Source organism: Meleagris gallopavo, chromosome 1, assembly GCF_000146605.3.
Source record: "Meleagris gallopavo isolate NT-WF06-2002-E0010 breed Aviagen turkey brand Nicholas breeding stock chromosome 1, Turkey_5.1, whole genome shotgun sequence".
NCBI lineage: Eukaryota > Metazoa > Chordata > Aves > Galliformes > Phasianidae > Meleagris > Meleagris gallopavo.
The window spans coordinates 50,176,450-50,199,405 of record NC_015011.2 but is presented as its reverse complement, the minus strand read 5'-3'; the positions used below and the strand labels follow the sequence as shown (position 1 = coordinate 50,199,405).

Sequence of the window (22,956 nt, the reverse complement as noted above, 5' to 3'; positions counted from 1 at the left end):
TCTCCCGAGAAGTTATATTACCTAGTGCAGTTTGCATGCATGGCACTTCACAATGTGGGGACGGGTGCCCAAATTGCAGCCTCTGACCTGTCCACCAGCAGGGCAGTTCCTGGCGTGCCCTCTGCCCCCAACAACCTTTCTGCTGAGGCCCTTCACAAAAGGACAGCTAGGAGCCACATGAGCAGCAATTCCAGTTGCCACCTACTCTCATCAGCTTTCCTAGGGCCACTCCAGGCCAAATTTGGGAGTATAAAGCGTGCCATTTGCTACTTCTTAAACACCACCAACAAAACACTTCTATAGTTGTTGTTTCCATCTAAAGATTTGCACAGACAACAGAGAAATTAACTCCGTAAGTGGGAAAGCAGCTATGCTTCTAAACCTCCTTGCTGCAGAAGGACGATGCCCAAACAGATGCCCATCTTCTGCCTTTGCCCAGTTGACGTGACCCCTGTCTCAGACCAACTATCTGGAGCTCACCTCCAGCAGATTATCACAAAATTGCCTGAGCTGGAAGTTACCCTTAAAGACCATCTAGTTCACCTCCCCTGCAATGAACAGGGCCATCCATAGCTACATCAGGATGCTCAGAGCCCCTCCAGCTTGACTTTGGGTGTCTCCAGGGATGGGGCATCCACCACTTCTCTGGGCAACCTGTTCCAGTGCCTCACTGCCCTTACTGTAAGAATCTTTTTTCTTATATCCAGACAGAATCTCCTCTTCTTCAAACTCTCTCCCCTTGTTCTATCCCAAGAGACTATGCTGAAGAGTCTGTCCCCTATCTTTATTAAAGTCCCCCTTTAATTACTTGGATTGCTTGGCTTCCCTTCATTGCCATCCCCGCAAGCCCCACCGCAGGGCACAGACTGGATCTGGTTTCCTCTCAGCAGCCAATGCTCTTCTTTCTTCCCCCTTCCTGTAACCACATGTTCAATAGGTGTCTGCCCCTCATTCTTTTGCACAGCTCATTATTATGCATCCAGGCAATTTAGTATCTCCAATAACATCTGTTTATGAAAAGGCATTAATTTACAAAAACCCAAAGTCTTTTTCCACATCTTGTTTTTGCTACTCCATATTACTGCCCCAGGTTTTAAAAGCAAATCCCTAACTAAGTTAAAAACCTTACATTTATTTCACAATCCAATTTTTGTTATTTTCAACCGGGCCTCCAGGGAATAAACCATTTCCAAATCCTAGTGCAGATATCTTGCTATCTATAAATAACTGTCAAACAGGCACAACAAAACAAGGGGAGGGGGGAGCAGGGAGTGTCACCCAGCCTCCTGGTTGCTTCAGCTACGGCAGATACACACATAACTGCAATGCTTTTGAGTTCTTAATGCAGATTTAAGAACTTTGCCTTAACCAACATTAGGAGACCCGGGTGACAATGCAGCAACAAGGCATCACATCCCCCTCGTCCCAGAGAAAACTGAATTACACAAACCAGCTTTAAACCTGTACCTGCCAGTACAGACACAGCAGGACTACCCACACTTTACTGCCCAGCAATGAACTACTGTCCATAAAGCTGGTCTACCACTGCACGTTGACTCGCAACAACAGTATTAGTCAAATATAAGAAGGCTGCACTCCATAATTTTATCAGAGATAAATGCCCAACTCCATTACCATATAACTTGCTATGTACACGTATTTCCAGTAACACAAGTTAGGTAACTGTGGTAAAACCATAGCCTTGTTCCTGCAAATGCTTACGCAGACAAAAAATTCTAAAAATCACAGCAATATTCAAGCTGGAAGAGCCCTTCTGACACAAAGAATCAGATCAACTGTTACTGTACATATATAGGTTATAACATAATCTAATCTCTTCCTAAGGTTCAGCAGGCTATATCTTAGGTTCTGCAGCTATGCTTGCTCCCCTGGGCAAGAGCCTGCTCTAGAACATCACCCACCAGCAGCTGGGGACTGTGCTCATCTCAGGCTTAAAGTTATTCCTGAACAATTTCTGCGTGTCCTTTGTTCCTATGCCAGTGCCGTCCTCTGGCTTAAATGTATTTTCTCCTTCCCTTACAATTAACCTCCCTGATGTATCCCCTCTAAACAAGCAGCTGTTCCAGTCTTTTCTCACGACAGGCTTTCTATTCCCCAATCTCTAGAAGCCTTTTCTTCCACCTGAGCTAGCCTGCATTCATCTTTTCTCTTCTTTTTTGAATAAAAAAAGACATTAGCCAGAATAAGATGGTTAGCAGCTAATTCGTTTCACAGTTCCAGCACTAAACTGCACCTTCTTTTGCCTCCTTAGCGCCTCCCTCTGTGGCACCACCATCATGCTGCAGATCTGTGCTACAGCAGGAGGTATCAACCTATTAAGAAAACAAATGGTTACTTTAAAGAGCTAGGTTGACCTGGCACAACCATGTTCTGATCAATCTGTGTTGTATTTTAGCCCATTCTTCATTAGTGTCCTAGTCTTTAATTACTATTTTCATCTCAGATTTTGCATACAAGAGGCTGGACCAACAGGTCTGTACTTACTCAGATCATCCCCCATGAAGAGGGCTGTGACGCTTCCTTTTCTCCAAGCAAATGATACCACTCCTGATTTGACAGCATTAGTAAAACTTGCATTAGATCTGCAGCTTTGTTCTCCCACTTTCAAAATCAGGTAGCACTGCTATCCAAGCAGACGCGCTCCCCAGCCCAGCCCACACACACTAGGGCCATATCTCTAAAATGGCTGCTCCTACAGTAATTCCATGCCCGCTACCCATCCTCTGTGCCCAAGATCAACTCTTTCAACAACACAAAAACTTTTACTTTTGTTCATATCTCCCTTACAGGTATGTGTATATATATAAATATCTTAGGTGTATCTATTGATTTATCTATCTTATCCTACAGCTTTATCTTCCTTAACTATCTTGTCCTGAGTGGCTCCACAGCCTTCTTTCTCTTTTGTTGTATTTTCAGAATCTGTCACCCATTTTCTTAGAAACATTTGCAAGGTTTAATTCAGCCGAATTTTTGGCAGTTTACCCCTTTATCCCCACATTTTTTGACACTGAAGACAGAGCAGGCTCTGCCGATTCTTTATTCTGTCTTTTGTAAACTCTCTTTTCACACCCATCATCCTTTCTAAGATGATTATGGCTCCACTTAAGTTAAAGTTTTTACATACAAGCTTTTCCTTCCTTTACTTGTATCATCAGGAATAGGCGTCCAAAGCACTACTGACAAAAAGAAAAATAAATAAAATCCCCACCACCACACAGCTCTACATTTGAGTGTCTCACTTTTCAATCCAGCTCACTGACCTCATTAAAGATGTAACTTCATGTATTGAAGTTTGTACCACCATCACCCAGTCCCAAGCTGGGGACATGGAGCTTCTGAACAGTTTGTTTTCCTGCAGCAGTCGCAGTGGCTATGATACATCCGCTGTCTCAACAACAGACGATGCTACGGTGAAGAAATCTTCCAACCCTATTATTATTAGCAGCATTTGTTCTCCAAGCTATATCTGAGAAATTAAAGTTTCTCGTACTAATATTTATCTCTATAATGGTTCTGGGAATAATATCATTTCACAGATTCGAGTCTGTATCCGAATCCAATCCTAGGAGAGATTTCAGCAGACTCACAGGGCTCCCCCTGGGACCTCTTTTACCATTCTTCCCCACAGCAATTTTGACCAGGAATAGATCCTGTGTTATCAGTATTACTCTTTTTTCTTCTTTACAGTCTACTGCATACTGCACAGCCTATCACCTTTTACATCTACCCTATCTGAACCACACATAATCTTGAATACATGTTAAAGTCACGATTACTATTCTTGCAGATTGATATTATCCCTATAATATCCAGTTTCATGTTCTGCATCAGTAGCTCTGGCTCCTCTACTTGCTATTTCTAATGCCAGGACCCTGGAAAAAAAAACCAACCCCGGTGTGTTTGCATATTTACCGATCACACAGCTCACAGCTCCCTCTACTAACAGCATCACCCACCTAGTTAGTGCTGAATTTTATTATCCTTTCTGTAACATTGAATTTTATGATTTTCCATCTCCTACCAACCCATCACTTTGCCTAGAGACACTGCTTTACATGCCACTGTAGCAGCGTTTACCTAATTTTCCTCTTTCTGTATGCTGAGCAAGGCACGGAGATTACACAAGTTTTTCCCAACGTTCTCAAAACCTCGGATTTTTTTTTCACATGCACAGCTCTCTTTGATGTCTGCAGACTGAGGAGAGTTTTTGGAAAACACAAGACCACAACCCTGGGCTTTGCTTTGCCTGCTCTCCTCAGGCTGTACAGAGGCAGCACGCTAAGCCACAATTCCAAGTACAGTCACACGGACACAGATAGCTATGGTCTCCCCGCACTTGAAGTGCATCTGTGGTAGACATTTTCCATGGACATATTTTTCAAAAATTGCTAAAAATCATAGTAGTGTGGGATTACAGCCATACAGCATGGAGTCTGAGCCATCTCCATGCTGTACAGTTGTTACACCACACTGATCTTTACTAAGGAAATTATACCAAGTTTCATTTTATAAACTGAATTTATAAAATCTTTAGTATAATTCTCTGTTCTCCAGACAAATTAATCTAAGCCTTATCTAGTTACTCCCTCTAAAGAGCTCTTACCTCCGCTGATTCTAACTCTCCATCGCTAGAAGCCTGGCTGATGCTCTTCCTCTCACCCACCAAAAATGGCATCTTTAACAATTAGCCAATCACTACATCTGCTAAACTGGGTCATCAGGGATCTGATGAGCAGCATACAATATGTCTCTGCTTTTTAAAGACTGATGTAAATGTAGGAAACATGCCAGCAAGCAAGGATGCATTTTCTGGCTGGGTATGTACTGATTTCCACAGCAGCTAAATAGATCAAGCAGCTCAGCCAGCTCGTACCAATGTTAGACAAACAGCAAACGGTACCAGGACTACATCTTTAAAATTGCAAGAGATTCTTCATTTTGCACCAAAGCAAGTCCCAGCCTGGGCACAAAGGTGGCCTTTGCTCGTGCCAGGTGAGAACTGCACTGCAAAGCCATCACTCCCAGACAGGGCTGCATTTTATGGTCTTCTGGTTTGGTTGGTTGTTTGGTGTGAATAAGTGCAACTTTTTTTCCAAAAAGCTTGCTTGATTGTTTTCTTCCAAATTTGATATAACTAAGGACTAGAACAAAGAACTGGTGACGGATCAGCTATTCAGGAGAGTAAACAACTCAGCACCAAGCCACCGTGGGTTTTTGCCAGTGAAACATGTTAAGCATGCTAATGCTCCAGATCAGGGATGAGATGCATTAAGCAGAAATGGAACCAGCAGGTCTGGGGGATGAGGAGCAGCAGCAGAAGCAAACAGGAGCGTGTTGGATTAGTGTAATAAGGACATCACAGAGAAGCATTTCAATGCTCTGGTAAAATCATAGGAACCACTGCTCTCCCGAACCCGGTCTGATTAGTTAGCGTTACTGATTCTTTACATTCATTAGGATTAATGTTCCTAAACCACATTAGTACAAATGAAATTACCAAAAAATACACTTTGAATCCATGGAAATTAAAATCCCTCTGGCAAAAGAGCTAAGAAGCCCAAAGCTAGAGAGAGCGGCCAATATCGAGTTACATGTAGCGGAGAAGATAGCCCCATCACAGCGCTGCTCCTGCCAAGGAAATCTCTCGGGCACACAATGGGACCTCAGTCATTACCTCCTCCTGCTTTCATGGACACAATTCAAGACTTTAAGAAGGTTAAAAGAGAAAAATACCAAAGACCTTATTTAATAAAATGGAAGCTCTCAAATAGTTCCTGTTCATTTCCTTTCCCCTCAGAGCGCTGGAGATTTCCCTTTTCAATCATCTTCTGCTGCACATTCTCCATTCGCAAAGCAATGTGCCCTATCAAAGCGTTACGCTCAACTTTCAGCTTCCTTCACAATACCAACTTTAATATCTATACCTAGTTTATAAGACAAATTAAAACAAACAAAAAAAAACCCCTTTCCCTATGACCACAAACTACAGATATTTTAAAAAAGCAAAAAGGATGGGAGAAGCGGATAAAGGAAGAAACCAGAATCCAGAAGAATATCCCCAGCACTGACTGCAGAGGTAGCAATGCCTAACATGAAACCATCTGCACACATCTGCACAGTCAATACAAGCAACCAACTTTCCCAAGGCGCTGCTCCACAGGCCTTTTGGCCACAGTAAATAGCAACTGGAAGACTTGCTGTCAGCCCCAAGGAACAGCGATGATCTCAGCCCAGGCCCAACATGGAGCCACAGACTTCCCAGCACAACTGTGCGAGGCTGAGCCCTTGGGAACGCTGCTCCAACGGTGACACAGACAGATTTTTGAGTTAGTGGAAGCAAAGCTTCCAAGATGCATGAAATTATACCCTTGCCTACCTCTGTAAATCATCATCTGGACCACTCAGACACCTTTGTTTCTAACATAAGATGGGAGTGAGGTGAGGGGAGCATAAATTCTACTCCTATAGCCAGTACGGCATCTTCCTTTAAGCTGCAGCATCTGCATGCAGGTCAGGGAGCTCAGGAGACTTGGGTGTCCTAAAAGGCAAAGACTCATACAATCATTAAGTTTGGAAAAGACTACTAAGACCATCTAGTCCAACCATCAGCCCATCCCTACCATGCCCAGTGACCACGTTCCTCAGTGCCACATCCACACGGATCTGGAACACCTCCAGGGATGGTGCTGCTACACCTCCCTGGGCAGCTGTGGCACTGCAGCAAGGCTCTTTATTAGAAGAAATTTTACCTAACATCCAATCTGAAATTCCTGGACAGACTCAAGCTAAGGCTTGAGGGACAGTGAGAGATATTCCTTTATTAGTGATGGAGTTTGTTTGCCTCTACCACTCCCAAAGGAAGCTTTGTAGTCCTGAAACTGATCTAAAGAAGCTGAGCAGCTAGGCAAGATGCACACTCTGAACTCGGTCATAAGATACCTGCATCCCGTTACTGTCCTCTGCTCTTCCCTGCAACACCTACACTTAGATATTAAATATTAATGGTTTGTCTAGACTGGAAAACTAGCGCAGTTTTAAAACACAGTTGCAAACACACAGCAAAAGAGGACAGGTCAGAACTGAAAATAATTATTTCCTAAGTATCACTTATTTTCAAAGCCTAAACACACTCTGCTTTAGGGAAGGGCATGGAAAATGGAGGCAGAGCCAGGACACCATGTGAGCATGCTAGAGCAGCACAGTGCAAGACCTCTGATTACTGGAAAACTGGCTTTTTCGGTTTTTAGAGCTTTCTTGCAGCCATCCAGTAGAACAGGAGCATTGGCAGGCCCCAGAAGCCTACAAAATAAAGCATGAAAAAGCTTGGATCTTCCTAAAGCAGAATCCAGGATCCCTGAATACCCAATCCCCACAGTTAAAGTTGTCAAGAAAGAAACAGTGAAGTTGCAAGAGAGTGAAGTCTCTTCATCCTGAAGTTAGATCAGTGTAGGCAGGAGCATCTCAATGTTGGTGAAACCTCATATTAATACAGAGGTAATACACACAACCTCAACTGTCAAACAAAGCTCCAGAGTCTATTCAGGCAAAATTGAGACTGCCCAAAGTCTGAGTCTTAAATTAATACAAAGGAGAAATGTAAGGTGGTGATGAACACTCATCTGAACTATGAAAGATCCACTGTCAGAAGACTGCGCTCCCAAAACTTACGTTTTAGGCATCATGCTAGCTAACGAGCCAGCTCCCAGGAAGATAGCTTTAACAGGACAATAACTCACAAAAATATATTAGTGATTAAGTTGCAAAATAAAGCTGACAGCAGTCTGGATATACCAGCAACATGCGTAAGACACAACTTCAACTTTCGTGTCTACCCCAGCCCGCTGCTTTACACACATTGCAAAGCAGGTTTTAATTATGCTGTCTTGAGAAAACACCAGCACATCTGAGTATGACACGCGACAAGCCCTAAAGGAACTTCTAAAACCCAACAGGCTTCATCACTTCGGTTATTACCAGAGGCACAGTATGAAGGAGAAAAAAAAATATATACATCTTCCAGAAAAAAAAGAAAGAAATATCCACATGTTGGGCCTCTTTTTAAGGAGAACTCCAAGTGCTTGGCATTGCTTCAGGAAGAAAATAAGTGTACTTCTGGGCTAAGCCATTTGGCAAAGAATGTGATCATAGCACAGCTTTCTTTAGGGATCACTTGTGTATGCACTGATCTTGGTAATGCTAGATGTCCGTCAAAATGCTTTCTGCCTGTTACACGAGAAACAAAAAGGCTTCCAGATGCAGGATTTCAACATCAAAGAAGAGAAGAAGTTTTCTCTTGGTAGTTTAGACATGACAGCCACGCTACCTTTCTTTATTCCTTGGGGTGGGAGGGGAGAAGGGGAAACAAAGACAAAGAATTCAGCCAAGAGCTTCGCTTCACTGTACAAGCCTGTTATATCTACCAGTGAGCTCCAGATCCTCAGAGAACAGCTATGCCCACCTGAAGTACAGATTTGCCAAAATCCACTTGGATCTTCCCCTAGCAGGCAGCAGCAGTTCAATTAGACTATCCTTCAGGGGACAACTTTTGCCTAGACAGTTAACAAGGAGATCCAGAAGAGAAAGACTTAAGCCTGAGCATTTCTCCAGATCTACATTAAGCCTACAAAAATTAAGGTTAATTCCTTAATTAAAGATCTATCTTCCTAGGAATAAATATTATTAAAAGTCACCAGATGGTAATATCCGAGATACTCTCACCAAGTATTTTTAATTGAATGAATCACAAACGAGGGCTGCACTACACTGGAGATTTCGCTGGCGGTGCAAAGAGGAGCAACAGTCGCTGCACTTCCTGGTGCTCGGCGGTGGCTCACCGGATAGAACCCTTTTGCTGAGGGTTGGAGCCAACATGTTTCACCTTGCCTCAGCCTGGGGCAAAGGCAGCACGTGATCGTTTATCACAGAGCGTTTCAGTACAAGGCAGTGGCTTGCTCGCATTGCCAAGCGCTCGAGCCCTAGCAGGGAAGGGTTGGGTATGGGTTTTCCTCCCCCCATCGCTTATCAAATTGCTCCCATGTGACAAACTAAAATAGCAAAAGGTACTTGTGTCAAAATAAAGAGCGTCCACACATTAAATCATGCTGGTATTGACTGAGATTCACCCCTACCTTAGATCAGCACGGCTCCCCTACCACTCATACAGAGACAGAATTTGGGGGAAAGGATTCCCCAGGCAGTCATTTGTTCTTTTTATGCAGGAGCAAAGGCATTCCCTACCTAAATTGGTTCCATCAGAATAGAAGAGCAGCTGCCCACACGCTGTAACCATGCAAGCAAAAGAGAAAACATGTCAAAAAAATTATTTAAGCTCAACTCTTAATTGAATGGAAGTACAAGAAAAATAAACAGGGAGCATGGGCCGCGTGAGATACTGGTAGGAACTGAGGAACTGGAGAACACTGCAGGTGGGTCCTTCAGATGCTGAAACAGCATGTCACCAGTACATCTCAGAAAATGCTTTGGAAATGGTTCCAGCATGGCAGCATACAAAATGTGATACCTTCAGCATAATCTGCAAAGATAATTTCATGAGAGAAGAATTACATCTGTCCATTAATTTCTGTCAGCCTCATTTAAAATCTTGCATGGCTGCAAAGCTTCCAGTGAATCCTGCTTTTTCCTCATTCCCATTTAAAAAAAAAAAGAAAGAAATCCCAAACTCCTCAAACTTGCAGCCAGCTCAAAAGAGATTTGAGCAAAATACCAGAAGCACTGCAGCAGAGAGTTCGGTGCATTTGCTGAGTGCACAGAAAGGCTCCAGAAATAGCACACAAAGCCACGGTTTGGCAAGAGCAATACAGTTTACCCTGAAAGAAGAAAGTCAGACTTGCTAAATGAATGGCGACAGCAGCAAACCGTGCCTTAATGCAGGAGAGACCCCAGGGACGCCTCTCTCAGGGCAGAAGTGCTGGTTACCATTGTGGGTGTTACAGCCCCACTCTGGTGGTTTTACTCAAGAAGCAGAAAGCTGTGATGGAGAAAGAAAAGGTAAACTGAGGCCACGCCAGCAGTTTGGTATCAAGCAGTCTTCACATCACCTTCCGCCTCAGACTGAGACAAAAATAGCAAGAGGTGGGAAGACCTAGATTTTGTGTTTGTTTGCTTGGGAAACCTATTTATTTCTGAGAAAGCGGCAATGATCAAAGCCCAAAATTCTGGATTATTTTCATCACAAAGTCTCAAGACACGGGCTCAGTAGTCTTCTATTAGTACGTAATGCAATGGCTAAAAATACTTTTCCAAAATTCATGGACAGAAAGAAGCCTGAGAACCCTGGGCCTCCTAGCCAGCTCAGAACAGGCCAAAGCACCTTGAGGCACTGCAAAGCCATCTCTGAGGGTCTCCTCTGGTTGTAGCACCAACACCATCTCCTCAGCAGCTTTCCGTGACCTCTACAACCCACACGCATTCATCCACCCCAATTTCAAAGAATCACCGCATAGTTAAAGTTGGAAAAGACCTCTAGGATCACCCAGTCCAACCACCAATCCATCCCCACCATACCCACTGACCACGTCCCTCAGTGTCACATCCACACGGTTCTGGCACACCTCCAGGGATGGTGACTGCACCACCTCCCTGGGCAGCCTGTGCCACAGCAGCACCGCTCTTTCTGAGAAGAAATGTTTCTTCATATCCAACCCTCCCTGGCACAACTTGAGGCCATTACCTCTCGTCCTATTGCTGCCACTGTCTGCATCCACTCAACCAAAAGCAGGATGCTGTAAAGATGCTTTCCTGGCTCGCATGAAAACTCTCCTCTCTGTTTTCTATCTCTATCAGGAGATCTTCACCAAGGACTCGGCTCATGTTCTCCATGCACCTCTCTGGTTACGCCGCGATGGAGCTGCTTGCACTCACAGTAATGGGTCCACCACTGCCAAAATTAACAGCAGCCCACTGCTATCAGCTTGGGTAACGGCAGCACTCGAACCTCAGCCTCATGGGTCTCTTAGCTTGAATTTAAGAGAACCACTTATCTCAAGATAGGGATTTGTGCGTGGGCCAGAGTCAAACTAGGGCAGCACTTAAGCTGTATCTCAAACTCACACTGTAATGAAGCAAAAGCTGCAACTTCAAGCGCTTAAGGAGCACAGCAGGCACACCTCCTGCAGCGGCTCAGAATTAGACAGCTTCTGAAAAAGGTGTATGAATATTGAAGGTATATGAACCTAATACAGCTTGGGTGTCTGTGACTAAACTGCTTTGCAAGTCAAGCTACAGCGTCCTCTTTCATAGACATCACCTGGACCTTAGCACCAGGGCAGATAGTGATAGGAAGAGGAGAAATGGCTTTAAACTAAAAGAGGGCAGATTTAGGTTAAATGTTAGGAAGAAATTCATTACTCAGCATGGTGAGGCACCAGCACAGACTGCCCAGAGAGCTGTGGTGCCCCATCTCCAGTGGTGCTCAAGGCCAGGTTGGATGGGGCCCTGGGCAGCCTGAGCTAGTGGAGGGCAACCCCGCCCACGGTATGGGGCTGGATCTCGATGATCTTTAAGGTCCCTTACAACGTAAGCCATTCTATGATTATGATTTTATGAAGTTTCAGAATGGCGGAGTGCCAAAGGCATCTCTGGGCAAAAGGCCTTAAAAATGACAGTGCCATCCAAGTGTCGCAGACCAGCGAAACGCGTGGCCGCCATCGAGATGCAAAGAGAATGATGGCTACATAAAAAAAACACCATGCTCTGTGCACATTCCGTTCCTAACTTACCTCCTGTACAATTACGGGATAGCTCTAATAACAGCCCCTACAAATTCAGCAGTCACAGTTTGCTAGTTCAGTGATTGCCCACTGAGATCTCATTACCTCGGCCAGTCCGTATGGCCAACAGCTCGTGTGGGCATGGCCATTTCTCAGCCTGGCCCCGCCAGAGGCCTGCAGAGCGGAGGTGAGCACAGTGCTGCAATGATCAGACAGATTTTGGGGCCGTGCAACAAGGTCACAGTGTAGGGACAAGAAGAAGGGAAACACCTGCTCCAGAGCTTGAGACAACAAAATACTTAAAAACCTAGAAAAATAATTAAACAGACTAATGAGCCATGGCTGGCTAAGGAGCACAGGTCAAGAAAATACAAGTCCTCGGTGAGGGGAGAAACAAAGATGGGGAGCAGCTCTCGAAGCAGAAGGGGACCAGGTTACAGCTTCACAGTGGGGCTGTGACAAGGGGGAGAGAAAGGGACATGTCAAGAGGAGAAATTTACTCTAGAGCTTCGGGGCTGGAATAAGCATTAGAGGGTGAACAAAAAGGAATGGCTGTGGTAGATCAGAACAGAGAACGGGGTGGGACAGCAAAGCCAAAGGGGTTGTTTTATTATTGTTTTGTTTTGTTTTGTTTTGCTTGTTTGTTTTAAAAGGAAGCTAACAGCAAAACAGTGGCAGCTTCAGAGGCTTTGCTCTGCTCCTCCCAGCTCGTGGGGAACCTCCCACCCCGCTGGGAGAAGGAAGGGCTGCTGGGGATCCTGCAGCCCTCCCACCCTCACCCACGGCCGGGGGCGAGGGGGTTCCCGTATCAGCGCCTCAGCAGCACGGAGCTCCTTGCACCAGCACCGGCCGCCTGCCCAATTCAGACCTGTAATCTCCCTCGACTTTGATTTAATGCAGCAATTACTGGTAATGTGGTTTGAAGGAGATAAATGCCCAGTACAGGGCTGGCTGGCACTGATGCTCATTCCGCTCATGATGCGAGAACAGTTTTAATTAAAATCCCCTTTATGATAAAGGAGCTGCTTGACTGGATGTTTCTGTGCAACCCTGATACGGAGCCTCCTCCAAAGCGGATTAGAAATCAAAGTTTCTCCCTTCTCGCTACTGGCAACACACAAAAATATGGAACACAGTCACCATGTCACCCCTCTGCAGTTTCCTTAACCCTACAATTGCTGGGAAAATGCCCACATCTGCTTCAAAACGATTGCCACCTCTTGTTGTGGCTCTAAGAGCTTTCCAAAAATTAAGCACCGGGGCTACTTCAATTAGCATAAACACATCCGGAGAGCTCAAAGATCCAAAATCCCTTTCCCTCTCTCTGGTGGAAAGGGAATTAGTGTGGCTGCTTGTGCCGCAGACCTGTCACTGCAACGAGGAGGAGATCAGCGCATTTTGGCAAGATGGGAGGAAGCCGGGATCTGGCCGAAAGGCTGGAAAAGCAGGAGGTTCTGCTGCGTGAGGCAGAGCAGGGCTGGCAGGGAAGAGGGAACAGCCCCGCGAGATAAAGGAAGAAAATCTGGCAGGGTGGTCACGATCCCAGCGCAGACATGTCCCAGCAATGATCTGTCAGCTCTTGATCGAGTTACAACAAATGGAGGTGCAGTTTTGGGTCGGTTTTCTCCTTTACAGTATAGGAAATACCAGAAATGAATACATTACGCACAGCTAGTTTCTATTATTGTGAGTGCCAAGAGCAGATTGTCACAGTGAGAAATTGGCCTTGTGCATTACACAGAAAAGGCAGCGCTGGGTTTGGAGGCCAGCAGACAGTGCAACGGGAAGATAAAGAGCCCTGAGTCTGGATGCACATAATTTCATTCCTTAAGCGACCGAGCACATGTTAAGATTAAAAGGCTGATTTAAGCAGCTTGAAATCCTCCTTGACCCTCAGAATAGATCTGGGGTCACAGGACCGCCCAAGCCTTGTCCCAAGACCCCCCCCCAGAGCCTTTGCCTCATTACCACAGGATTGCTCCATACTCCCCAAAAGTTCCTTGTCCCACAGTGCCCTCAATGCTATGCCAGGCAGAGAAACCACCTTCTTTCAGTTTTTTTTCCTAGGTTAAAGCAGCTCTCCTGCTCCATGATTGCCTCCTCCTTCAGACAGCACAATACCAAAAACAGATGGGGAAAAAAAGGAAGCCCTCTGGGAACCAGAAGGGACTGGGCACAACACCTCGCCCTGTGGAAGCCCAAAGCATCAGGTCATGATACTGTCAGGAGCACCCCACTATGCAGCAGGAGCCACAAAGGGCAAAAGCACCAGAGATGGCAACATGAAGATGTAACGGGGTTTTGCTGGTCAGCTAGGGAAAAAAATGAGACCGAAAAAGGCCTGGTGTAATTAACAAGATTAAAGGGGGATTTAGGATCAGGACAGAAAAGCAACGGGCCAGATTGATCCTTACAGGATTAAAGCTGGAATCCTACTAAGAGTCCAGTGGTTGAGAGATCAACGCAATGTAATGGGATTAAATCAACATCAGCTTTTGTTTTTACACAACTGAGCCCCCAGTGCCCACAGTCTGACTGCTGTGGATACGGAGAAGGATTGATGGGAACCCCCAATACTCTGCGTGGGGCTCAGCCAGGCTCTTCCCCACTTCAGCCCTGCTACCACCGAGCAGAAGACCCCACTGAATCCAGAAATAAAGGATGAGAACCTGAGTGTGTAATGAGTGGTCCAAATGGCCAAAAGAGCCAAGGATTTACTAAGCAACCGCTGCAGCCAGCTCTAAACCAAGAGGCATCAAGTGCAATGGGATCACCCTGTGACTGATGGTTGGAAAAGCCAGGAGGACAGTCCCAGCTGTATCTAGGAGGACAGTCTCAGCTGTATCCAGGCACGCCGCAGACGGGCAATTGGATTTTGATATTGTCTCTTGCTAAAGAGGAACAAAAGAAGCAGTATACTCTGCGGGATGTATCAGCAAACACATTTAAGACAAATTATCACGTGTCCCCATTGCACAACAATATCCAAGAATTGCAAAAGTGAGAAAAGCCTCTTTCAGAACATATCATTTGCATTACAGCTGGTGCAACACATGCAGGCCAGCTGTACCTTGATTCCACTGCCCTGAAGTTTCCAAAGCTTGCTGGTAATTTGAGTTGGTAGCAGGGGGAGGAAAAGAGGGGGCCAGGACAAGGCACTTGTTTCTTTCTAGACATGTACACTATTTTGGAAGTTCTTATTCTTGTAGGAGAGAAAGAGCATGTATGTTTAAATTAGATGGTATCCATCACCACTCTGCTTGCTGAAGAGGGAAGGAGTGCTTATCACACACCTGTTCTCAACAGCTGCATTTGAGAGCCATGCTCCACATGCAAGGAAAAAGCATTAAAGCATCTCATATTTCTACAGCACTTCTGAGTCCTGAAGATGCTAAGAAACAGTGGTTATACACACATTGTATGCACCCCAGCAAAGTCTGTCCTCTTTTCAGTGGACACTATGTTCTAGCTGAAGAGAAGCTTCCCCAGCACCAAAACTTAAAGGCACAGATACCACTCATTTCCTGACAGATGCCACCATGCCCTCACCCATGCTGAAAGTGCGTCTCCTTCTCAGCTGGCTGGACAAAAACAGTAACTGCCATTCTCTGCTTTTCCACAATTAAGTATCAGTCAAAATCTCAGAGTAATAAGCTGGAGAGCGTTACTGAGACAGCGTTGATGGAGCTGCGCATCCCACTTACACTGCCAAAGAAGCCCTGCCACCTTTCCAGGAGAAGCTTTGCCTTTACTCAGAAGGGCTCTGCACCCCAAAGGAACCACAAGGATGCAAGCAGGCATCGCCGCAGCAGTTGAGGACACGAAAAGAGGCCCTTGTGACAGAAATGAAAAGTTACAAAGCAGCAACAGGCAGATCACACTGCATGCACTTTCTGTTTCCTAGCCACATTTACATATTTGAACTCAAGCTTTTTTCTGCATTTAAACTTTGTTTCAACACTAGATGATTTATAAATTATAAAAAAGTACAGAGGAGTGTTCCAGTATCACCCAATGCCAGCTCCTTAACTCATGATGAATAATAATCCCCAAGAATATCTGAAAAACAATTGTCATCTGGTCAAAATATTTTCACATTATCGTTGTCTTAATGTCCAAAATTCAATTAGAGCATTGTGTGGGGGACAGTATGTTTCGCTTGGGTAGGAGAAAAACTAACTGTTTTTGCCCTGGATTCAGCTATAGACCCAAGAACCATCTGGTAAAAAATCAACAGCATTGTGCAGGCAGCATATTAGTCATGAGATGGAGGACTCTGAGAACAATGAAAACTAAATTTGAGGGACAGACGAGGGAAACTTAATTACTTGCTTAAGTTTCTTCACAGCTCTGAGGAATCCTTAACACTTTCAGCAGAAGAATTTAGCACCAGAGAGCACAAAGCACATCCTCAACTGATTTCTTAATTTTCAGCAGACTTGTTTTCACTTCCAATGTGGGACTATCCGCACTGGTCCACCACCACACAGCCTGCCTCCCCAGCAAACAGCTGCAGGATGCATCACCTTGTGCTACGTATAGAGCAGCACCCAGAACCACACCACTACAGACCTGAGGGCAGACTGCACATCCTCCTCCAAACTAACTTCCTAAAGAAAACATTTGCCTGACTTCACAGCCTGACTCAAACTTCTGCTGTACCCAGAAGCCCTCGCTGATGGAGCATGGGATCTCCTCCAGCTAATCACACAAGTCATTTTGTAGTGTAGCAAACACACATATATGTCCCCAGTGACTGCTTAGGGCTTTGGCAAAAATGTCATCCAAATCCAGATCCACTCAAAGACCTTTCCTGTATCAACACTGTAACCTTTGGGGTTGGGATAAGCATGAAGTTCTGGCACTGCTGGAAGTAAGATTTGCAAACAAGCACCATGGGAAGTGCAAGAAACACAGATGTTCAGCCTCAGGTCGCTATTATCTACGCTCTTCCTCAAACCTTCAGCTGGAAACCAGGAAGGCTGAGGTTTATTCTCTTATTCTCTGAAGGTTTCTTCTCTTCCTTCCAAGATAAACAGGCTGCTTTGTGGAAAACTAACTCACACAGAATTCAGTCCCCATCAGTCTCCCAAGACTTAGGCAGTTTTACAGAGTCCCCCGTGCTCACTGCTGTTTGGACAGGTGGGAATAGAGCAGACAGGCAGAAGAGCTGCAGGAGAAATTCACACCGAGTCAGCCAGCCAAAATCCTTGTGACTCTTTTGTTTGGACTCATCAAGGAAGTAAATTCCTGAATATGATGGTAATATGACAGTTGCTGATTTTACCTCTTTTTATACTAATCAGGTGTAGTGTGCAGAATGGATGATCATGATTCCTAATCTCCCTTCTCTGAAGCTGGTAGCTTAATCTGAAATGCCTTCTCTCTCTGCGCTGCATTGGGCTTTCCTGTCTCTGGTAGTGACCTTGGCATCTTCTGGGATTACAGGCCTGCAGGAACACAGAACTGGAAAAGACTGCCTGAATTATCAGCTCTACTCCCCTAATAACACAGGCGGTCACATTATACAATCTCTTTCAGACAATCTTCTTTCTCCATTTCCCAAATCTCCAAAGCCTGTCTAAAATCCCAGATGCAAATAGACGCAAGTTGCTTTGTCACGCTCCTCCCCGGGGAAGGTAGTGAAGACGTCCCAAAAGAAGCTGCGCACAGAGCAGCTCGGGTATGGAAGCAGTACAAGGTGCTGCACCAAAGCTAATAAACCTTATCGAGCAGCAGAACTCATTATCTCAGTTGCAGTGCTGGACAAACAGAACTATATTACCTCAGGATTCAAGCTGCTGCATATGCATGCCACAGTATGGCACCACAAGGACTTGCAGGCTGGGGAATCAGCTTACTGGCTGCTAGCTCAGGGATCTCTGCATGAGCTCCATTTTACGGTTTCCCAGGGCTTTCCTGCTCCAAAGCATGAATCTAAAACTGGTGTTTATATTAGCAAGGAGTGCCTTTTGCCACTTTCACAGAAATCCATCCAGATCTGACCTCTAAAGAGTGCGGTACACCGGCATTCAGGGAAACCTCCCTGCAGCCTCCCAGCAGCCCCCACCCCCTCACCTCTTCCTGTGCTGACCACGTTGCTTGCGTACCTTCATGGCAGCTGCATGCTCTCCAAGCTTCGACAGCCTGTTTATGGCTGCTGCCTTTATTTGCCATACCCACCAAACAAGTTCCAGCCAAAGGCCGAAAGGCATAGCCAGACTTCCCTCCCCAGGCCTGGCACCAGAACAGAGCAGGCAAGGCATCTTCCTGGATAGCCACTTACTCTGCTGCTAGCCAAAGTGTGCTTTGAAAGCCACGCTGTAATGACCAATCCTCTCAGGAAAAATAACAACAACAACAACAAAAAAGATGTGGCGTGAGGAAAAGCACGTTGCTAAGGCCCACGTTTGGCAGCAGAGTTGGGTTTCCAGTCCCTTGGTGGTAAAGCTGATGAGCTTGGAGCCTAGGGGGAAAATTTATTCCAGTGAATGCAAAGAGAGGCTTTTAAGTGACAAAAAGGCAAGTAAAAGGCAGGTCAAGAAGAAAACCAACAGAAATAATTCAAAATGAGCTTGGCAAGCTTACTAGACCTACTCTTGCTTCTATGGTAGATAATTAGTAGGTCTAGGTACAATATTCACTTTCATAGGCCTCCAGAGAAGAAATCATTTCTAGCTGCAATAGGCAGCCAGCCCTCTCACAAACACTCAGCATGTCCTCTGCACATGGCTTTAAGAAACAAGGAAATTATCTATACCCACTATAATCGAAGATCAGAGCAATGAATCCAGCGCTTTCCTATCAGAAGCCTAGCAACATGGACCTCCCCTACCTTGCTCTCTCCTGGCTTTGATAGTTTCAGCTGCATGGGCGAAGGATGGTTGATAAATTGCTTGCTAGGGCTGCTGCCCCTTCCTTTTAACCTTTCTCGTAACAACAGACCTCTGACAAGGCAACATTCATACATGCAACTCTCAGAACACATCATGCTCTTTAGAAAACACTTGGAATGAAATGACTCTAGATTGTATCTTATGACTCACAGAACACGGAGATTCATCTGCTCATAAATGAAAAAAAAATAAAATAAAATAGGGCTTTCTTATCCTGAAAAGTTGAAAGCTTTTCCCACATCCAAACCACCCTGCTCCTGGCTGTCTCTGCAGGGTGCTGGCTTAGTCTTGCCAAGCCAGGACCCTCTCCCCTTCCTATCAGCAATTATCCCGCGGCCCATCTACAAAATCAATGACCAGCAGCCTTTCTGAGCAGCTCGAGAGCTCAGGCAAAGGTGGTGAGGGAGAGTAGAGACAGGGGTAGATTTAAGTGTCCCCCTATGAACAAAACGCTGTCTGCAAAACCAGAGCTCCTACATAGAGAGATAAGTGCCCACCTTGAATTTCAACACAGATGATTGAATGCGCACACTTGAACAGTCTGCGACATCAGAAAGAGACTATCAAACTGTCTCTGCCTCAGAAAGGCTTCATACAACTGCATCCCACACAATAAAAGTGTTAAGATAAATAGTCTCTCTTGATATTTAATGGCACAGCTAGTCTGCCGCCTTCACTTCCCGCACAATGCCAAGCATTAGGTCACCACGACAGATATTTAAGTTTCCCACTCTCCAGCTCCCCACAGCCCACAATCCCCTGAAGCCTCCAAGGCCCTCATTTAGAGCATTCTGCAACAAGTTTCACTCCAGGGAATACAGTTCAGCGAGCAAGAATGTCAGCCTGAGCACCGGATGCAAAGCTGGTTCCTTTTCAAGGATAAGCACTATAATCAAAGGACTGTGATGTTGCAGATAGGCTGTACTTATGGGTCCAGCATCCACGCCACGCTACAGCTACTTAGAAAGGTGTGCTCTCCTCTAATTGTGTTACTTGTCAAATGTGACGGCATTCGGCATTGCACAGGCTCTTTGAGGAAGATAATTCTGTAACTTGCACCCCTAAGGGGGGAAGAAACATTACGGTTGCTGTGGGAACCTTAATTCTGGATTTCAGGACTTGCATATTTAAAACCTCAAATTTAACTTTGCATTAATGTAGCTTCATACATTGAATTAAAGAATGACTCAGTACAAATCTCCGTGCATCTTCTGAAGTCCTGACATCCCAAGGACAAGAGGCTCAAAGCAGCACCACAGTAGTGTAGTGTGGGGAATGCGAAGGGGAACTTGCAAGCATGGAAGCAAGAAAGCAGCACAGTGGAAGCACAGCAAAGCCCTCACCATGCCAGATATGCAGCTCAGGGCTCTCCGTTGTTCCTACGGAAGGTTACGTAGCCCAAACAGCTCAAAGCAGAAAGAAGAAAGGGCATGGAGGAAAAGGTTCCTGAAAGGAGCAAGGGGAAGATTCCCCGAAAGTAACAGGATAACCTGTGTTAGGAAGAGAAAGATCATACCCAGATAGCACAGATCTACTCATTTTTTATAATTAACATGGCACTGTTCCCAGATGATGCCCTTACGACCCGTTCAGCTATTCTAGTATTTAACACTTCTTTTACCCACTGCCTGGAAGTTTAACTGCAATGCAAGGAAGGCACCAGCGCTGCTCTAAGTCAGGGGGAAGCCCGCAGAGGGCTACCACTCATTGAAAAGTGCCCCAGAACTCAACCCCGCCTTAGGAACAGGGCTGCAGCACTTCATCTTTTGCCTCGAGGTCAGTCCCTGTGCTGGCTGACACTTCTGCTTCCCAGCACAGCAATCACACACCCGCCACCAACAGCAGGGGGAAGGACACCAGGCCTGCATCCTCTGCTTCTCAGCCCGGTAAGGAACATCCCCTTGGTTTACCACTTATCTCAGATCAGCAGCAGCGTGGCTGAATTACTTCTTGGCTTAACCCACGCGCTAGTGAAGCACAAATCTTAGCCCAGCCACAGGGCCTGCCCAGCCTCCCTCGATAAAAACCAGCGTGCCAAGCCAGGGTCTGCCTGCGAGGTTGTGGGGGGAAAGGCAAAGAGGCGACGTGCCCGCCAGCAGGGCCGGCTGTACAGGAACAAGCAACTGTGCATACCCGGCGCAGAGTCAAGTTACTCTGCAACAAAGATAGAGTGTGTGTGTGCGTGCACAGGAGGGAAGGAAAATCCTTTTGCCTGGGCTCCAAGGCTTGTTTTGTTGTTGAAATAAATCTGTGTTTGTTCCTGGCAGGGATAAGGGAGTCAGGCTCTACAGGCAGGAACTATCACAGCCCCCAGTTTCAGAGTTACGGACAGATTAAAAGAAAAAAAAGCAAAAAAACACTTTGGCATTGATTACTTTTAACCTCCCGTATCTAGGTGAGGAGCCCAAGGGCAAACTGCTGATATCAAGGGTGCCCAGAGCAGACAAAGCTATACGTCTGAGACAAACGGAGCAGCCCAACAGCTGGCTGCTCCAGAGGAAATTCCAGTCCCTGCTCAAAGGCTGAAAATACATATGCTTTTCTGTACACTTTTACTTTGCTCGCTGGATCTATATAACATTTTACACATGTTTTTCCTGACATTATTTTCCATATTCCACCAGAAACTTGAGCAATTGTGCCACTTCTGGAAAAACAACCTCGCGTCCAACTTTTGTCCCAGCAGCTTCTCCCTCCGCCCCCAGGCCCCCGGATCACGCTGTTTCCCCACAACCACAGATCCTCTTCAGCAGGGCTCCTCCGCTACCTGGGCTGTCTGTCAGCAGCACCAGAAGCCTATAAAGCAGAGGCATATGGGTGCACAGGGAAAACGGATACACAGGTTTCAGATGGGAGACAGTGAGCAGCATTATACGGATAATTCTGTAGGTGAGGCACCTGCCCAAAGCTGTTCTCTCCGTAGGAACTCAGAACTGCAGGAAAAGCCTGCTCGATACCCAGTTAGCAGTACATGCTCTACGTCTTTCTTTTTTAAAGGGGAAACTAAAGCCCGCTGTGTGTAGAGGCTGCAGAGCAAAGCTCAACGGAGAGGGCCGCTCGTGTTAGTGAGGAGCCCTTCAGCTTTCCATTCCTTATATGTGCAAAGTGTGCAAGCCCGCACACACAGCTCTCTACTCACCCAGAGGTACATCATGTTAGCCTGGGTCGCTCGAACCCAGCAGTGAGATGATCCGGGAACGCAGGAGGCACTTCAGGAAAAAGCTGTCGAGACTGAGATTTTTTTTTTTTCTTTTAAATAAAAAAATCAAACAAATCCGAATGGCTCAGTTTGAGGCTTAGAAAGCGTCTCGCCTCCTCCTCCCCCCTCCTCCAGCTCTGGCTGCTCCGCGCAGCGCTCTCGCACTTAATCTCTCCCTGGGAGTTCCCAGCCCGTGTGTCTGCACTGGCGTGCACAGCACACACTCTGCATTTGCCTCCAGGGAATTTCTCTCTGTCATTCTACTTCTGAAAACACGATCTCGGCCTCGCAAGATTCTTGCAAGAGGCAGGGATGGGTGGGGTTAGAAATAAATGCAGCCCAGCTCCCAGCACCAGAGCATGCTCCTTATAAAAGAGGGCTCTCTGTGCATGGAGGAGGCAGAAAGGCGTCCTCTGAGGCTGGGGACAGGTCCCCCCTTTGCTCATTGCTTCCCCAGAACCTGTCCCCCCACCCGGTGCTATGCACAGCACTGCGTGCCTTCACCTGCCCCATCAGCCAACACCCACAATTCGGTCTCGATTCTGCAGCCGCGCTTAATCACCGCCACCGGCGGGCACTGAGGGGAATCCTGACGCTGAGAAAACACACCACCAGTCACCCCGAGCGAGGCGAACGCTACCGGAGTGAGCTCGGAGAGAGGCAGCTCTCACATAAAGGGGTTAATGTGCTTCTGCAGGTGGCTCAGCATGCACGGATTTCACAGGCTCGGCAGTGCCGGAGGGAAAGCGGCAGCTGGCTCCAGCTCCCGGAGCGTATCGGGTGTCATGCACAGCCCAGCCCAAGCAGCAGCCTCTCGCCGCACCACGCTCCCATCCTTCTCCCTTCTCTGGGTCACCCACTCCTGCCCCAAGCCAGCAAGACCTGACAGGCCCGGCCCAGTGAGCCTTCAGCCCAGCCCGTGCCCAGCAACAGGGGACGAGTGTCACTTCTCGTCTCTTTCACCTGTCACAGGGCTCTGCCAGACTCGGGAAACGGGTTCTACGACCCCTTTCCACCCCCTGCTTCAAAATGAAGAATCATCTTTCCTCTCCAGGCTCCAAACGCTAAGTTAAAATTGGCCTCTTCTCAAATGGGGAGAGGAAAAAAA

General features: G+C 46.3%; 1 protein-coding gene across 1 annotated transcript in view; it reads right to left on the bottom strand.

The window, feature by feature from the left end:
* Positions 1-22,004, bottom strand: part of RBFOX2 (RNA binding fox-1 homolog 2) — a 102,744-nt gene extending 80,740 nt beyond the window's left edge. Inside the window, exon 1 of the mRNA XM_010711675.3 lies at positions 21,789-22,004. Within this exon, the coding sequence (XP_010709977.1) occupies positions 21,789-21,803 (15 nt within the window). The 5' untranslated portion in view covers positions 21,804-22,004. The remainder of the gene's footprint in view (positions 1-21,788) is intronic.
* Between the last annotated feature and the right edge of the window lie 952 nt (positions 22,005-22,956).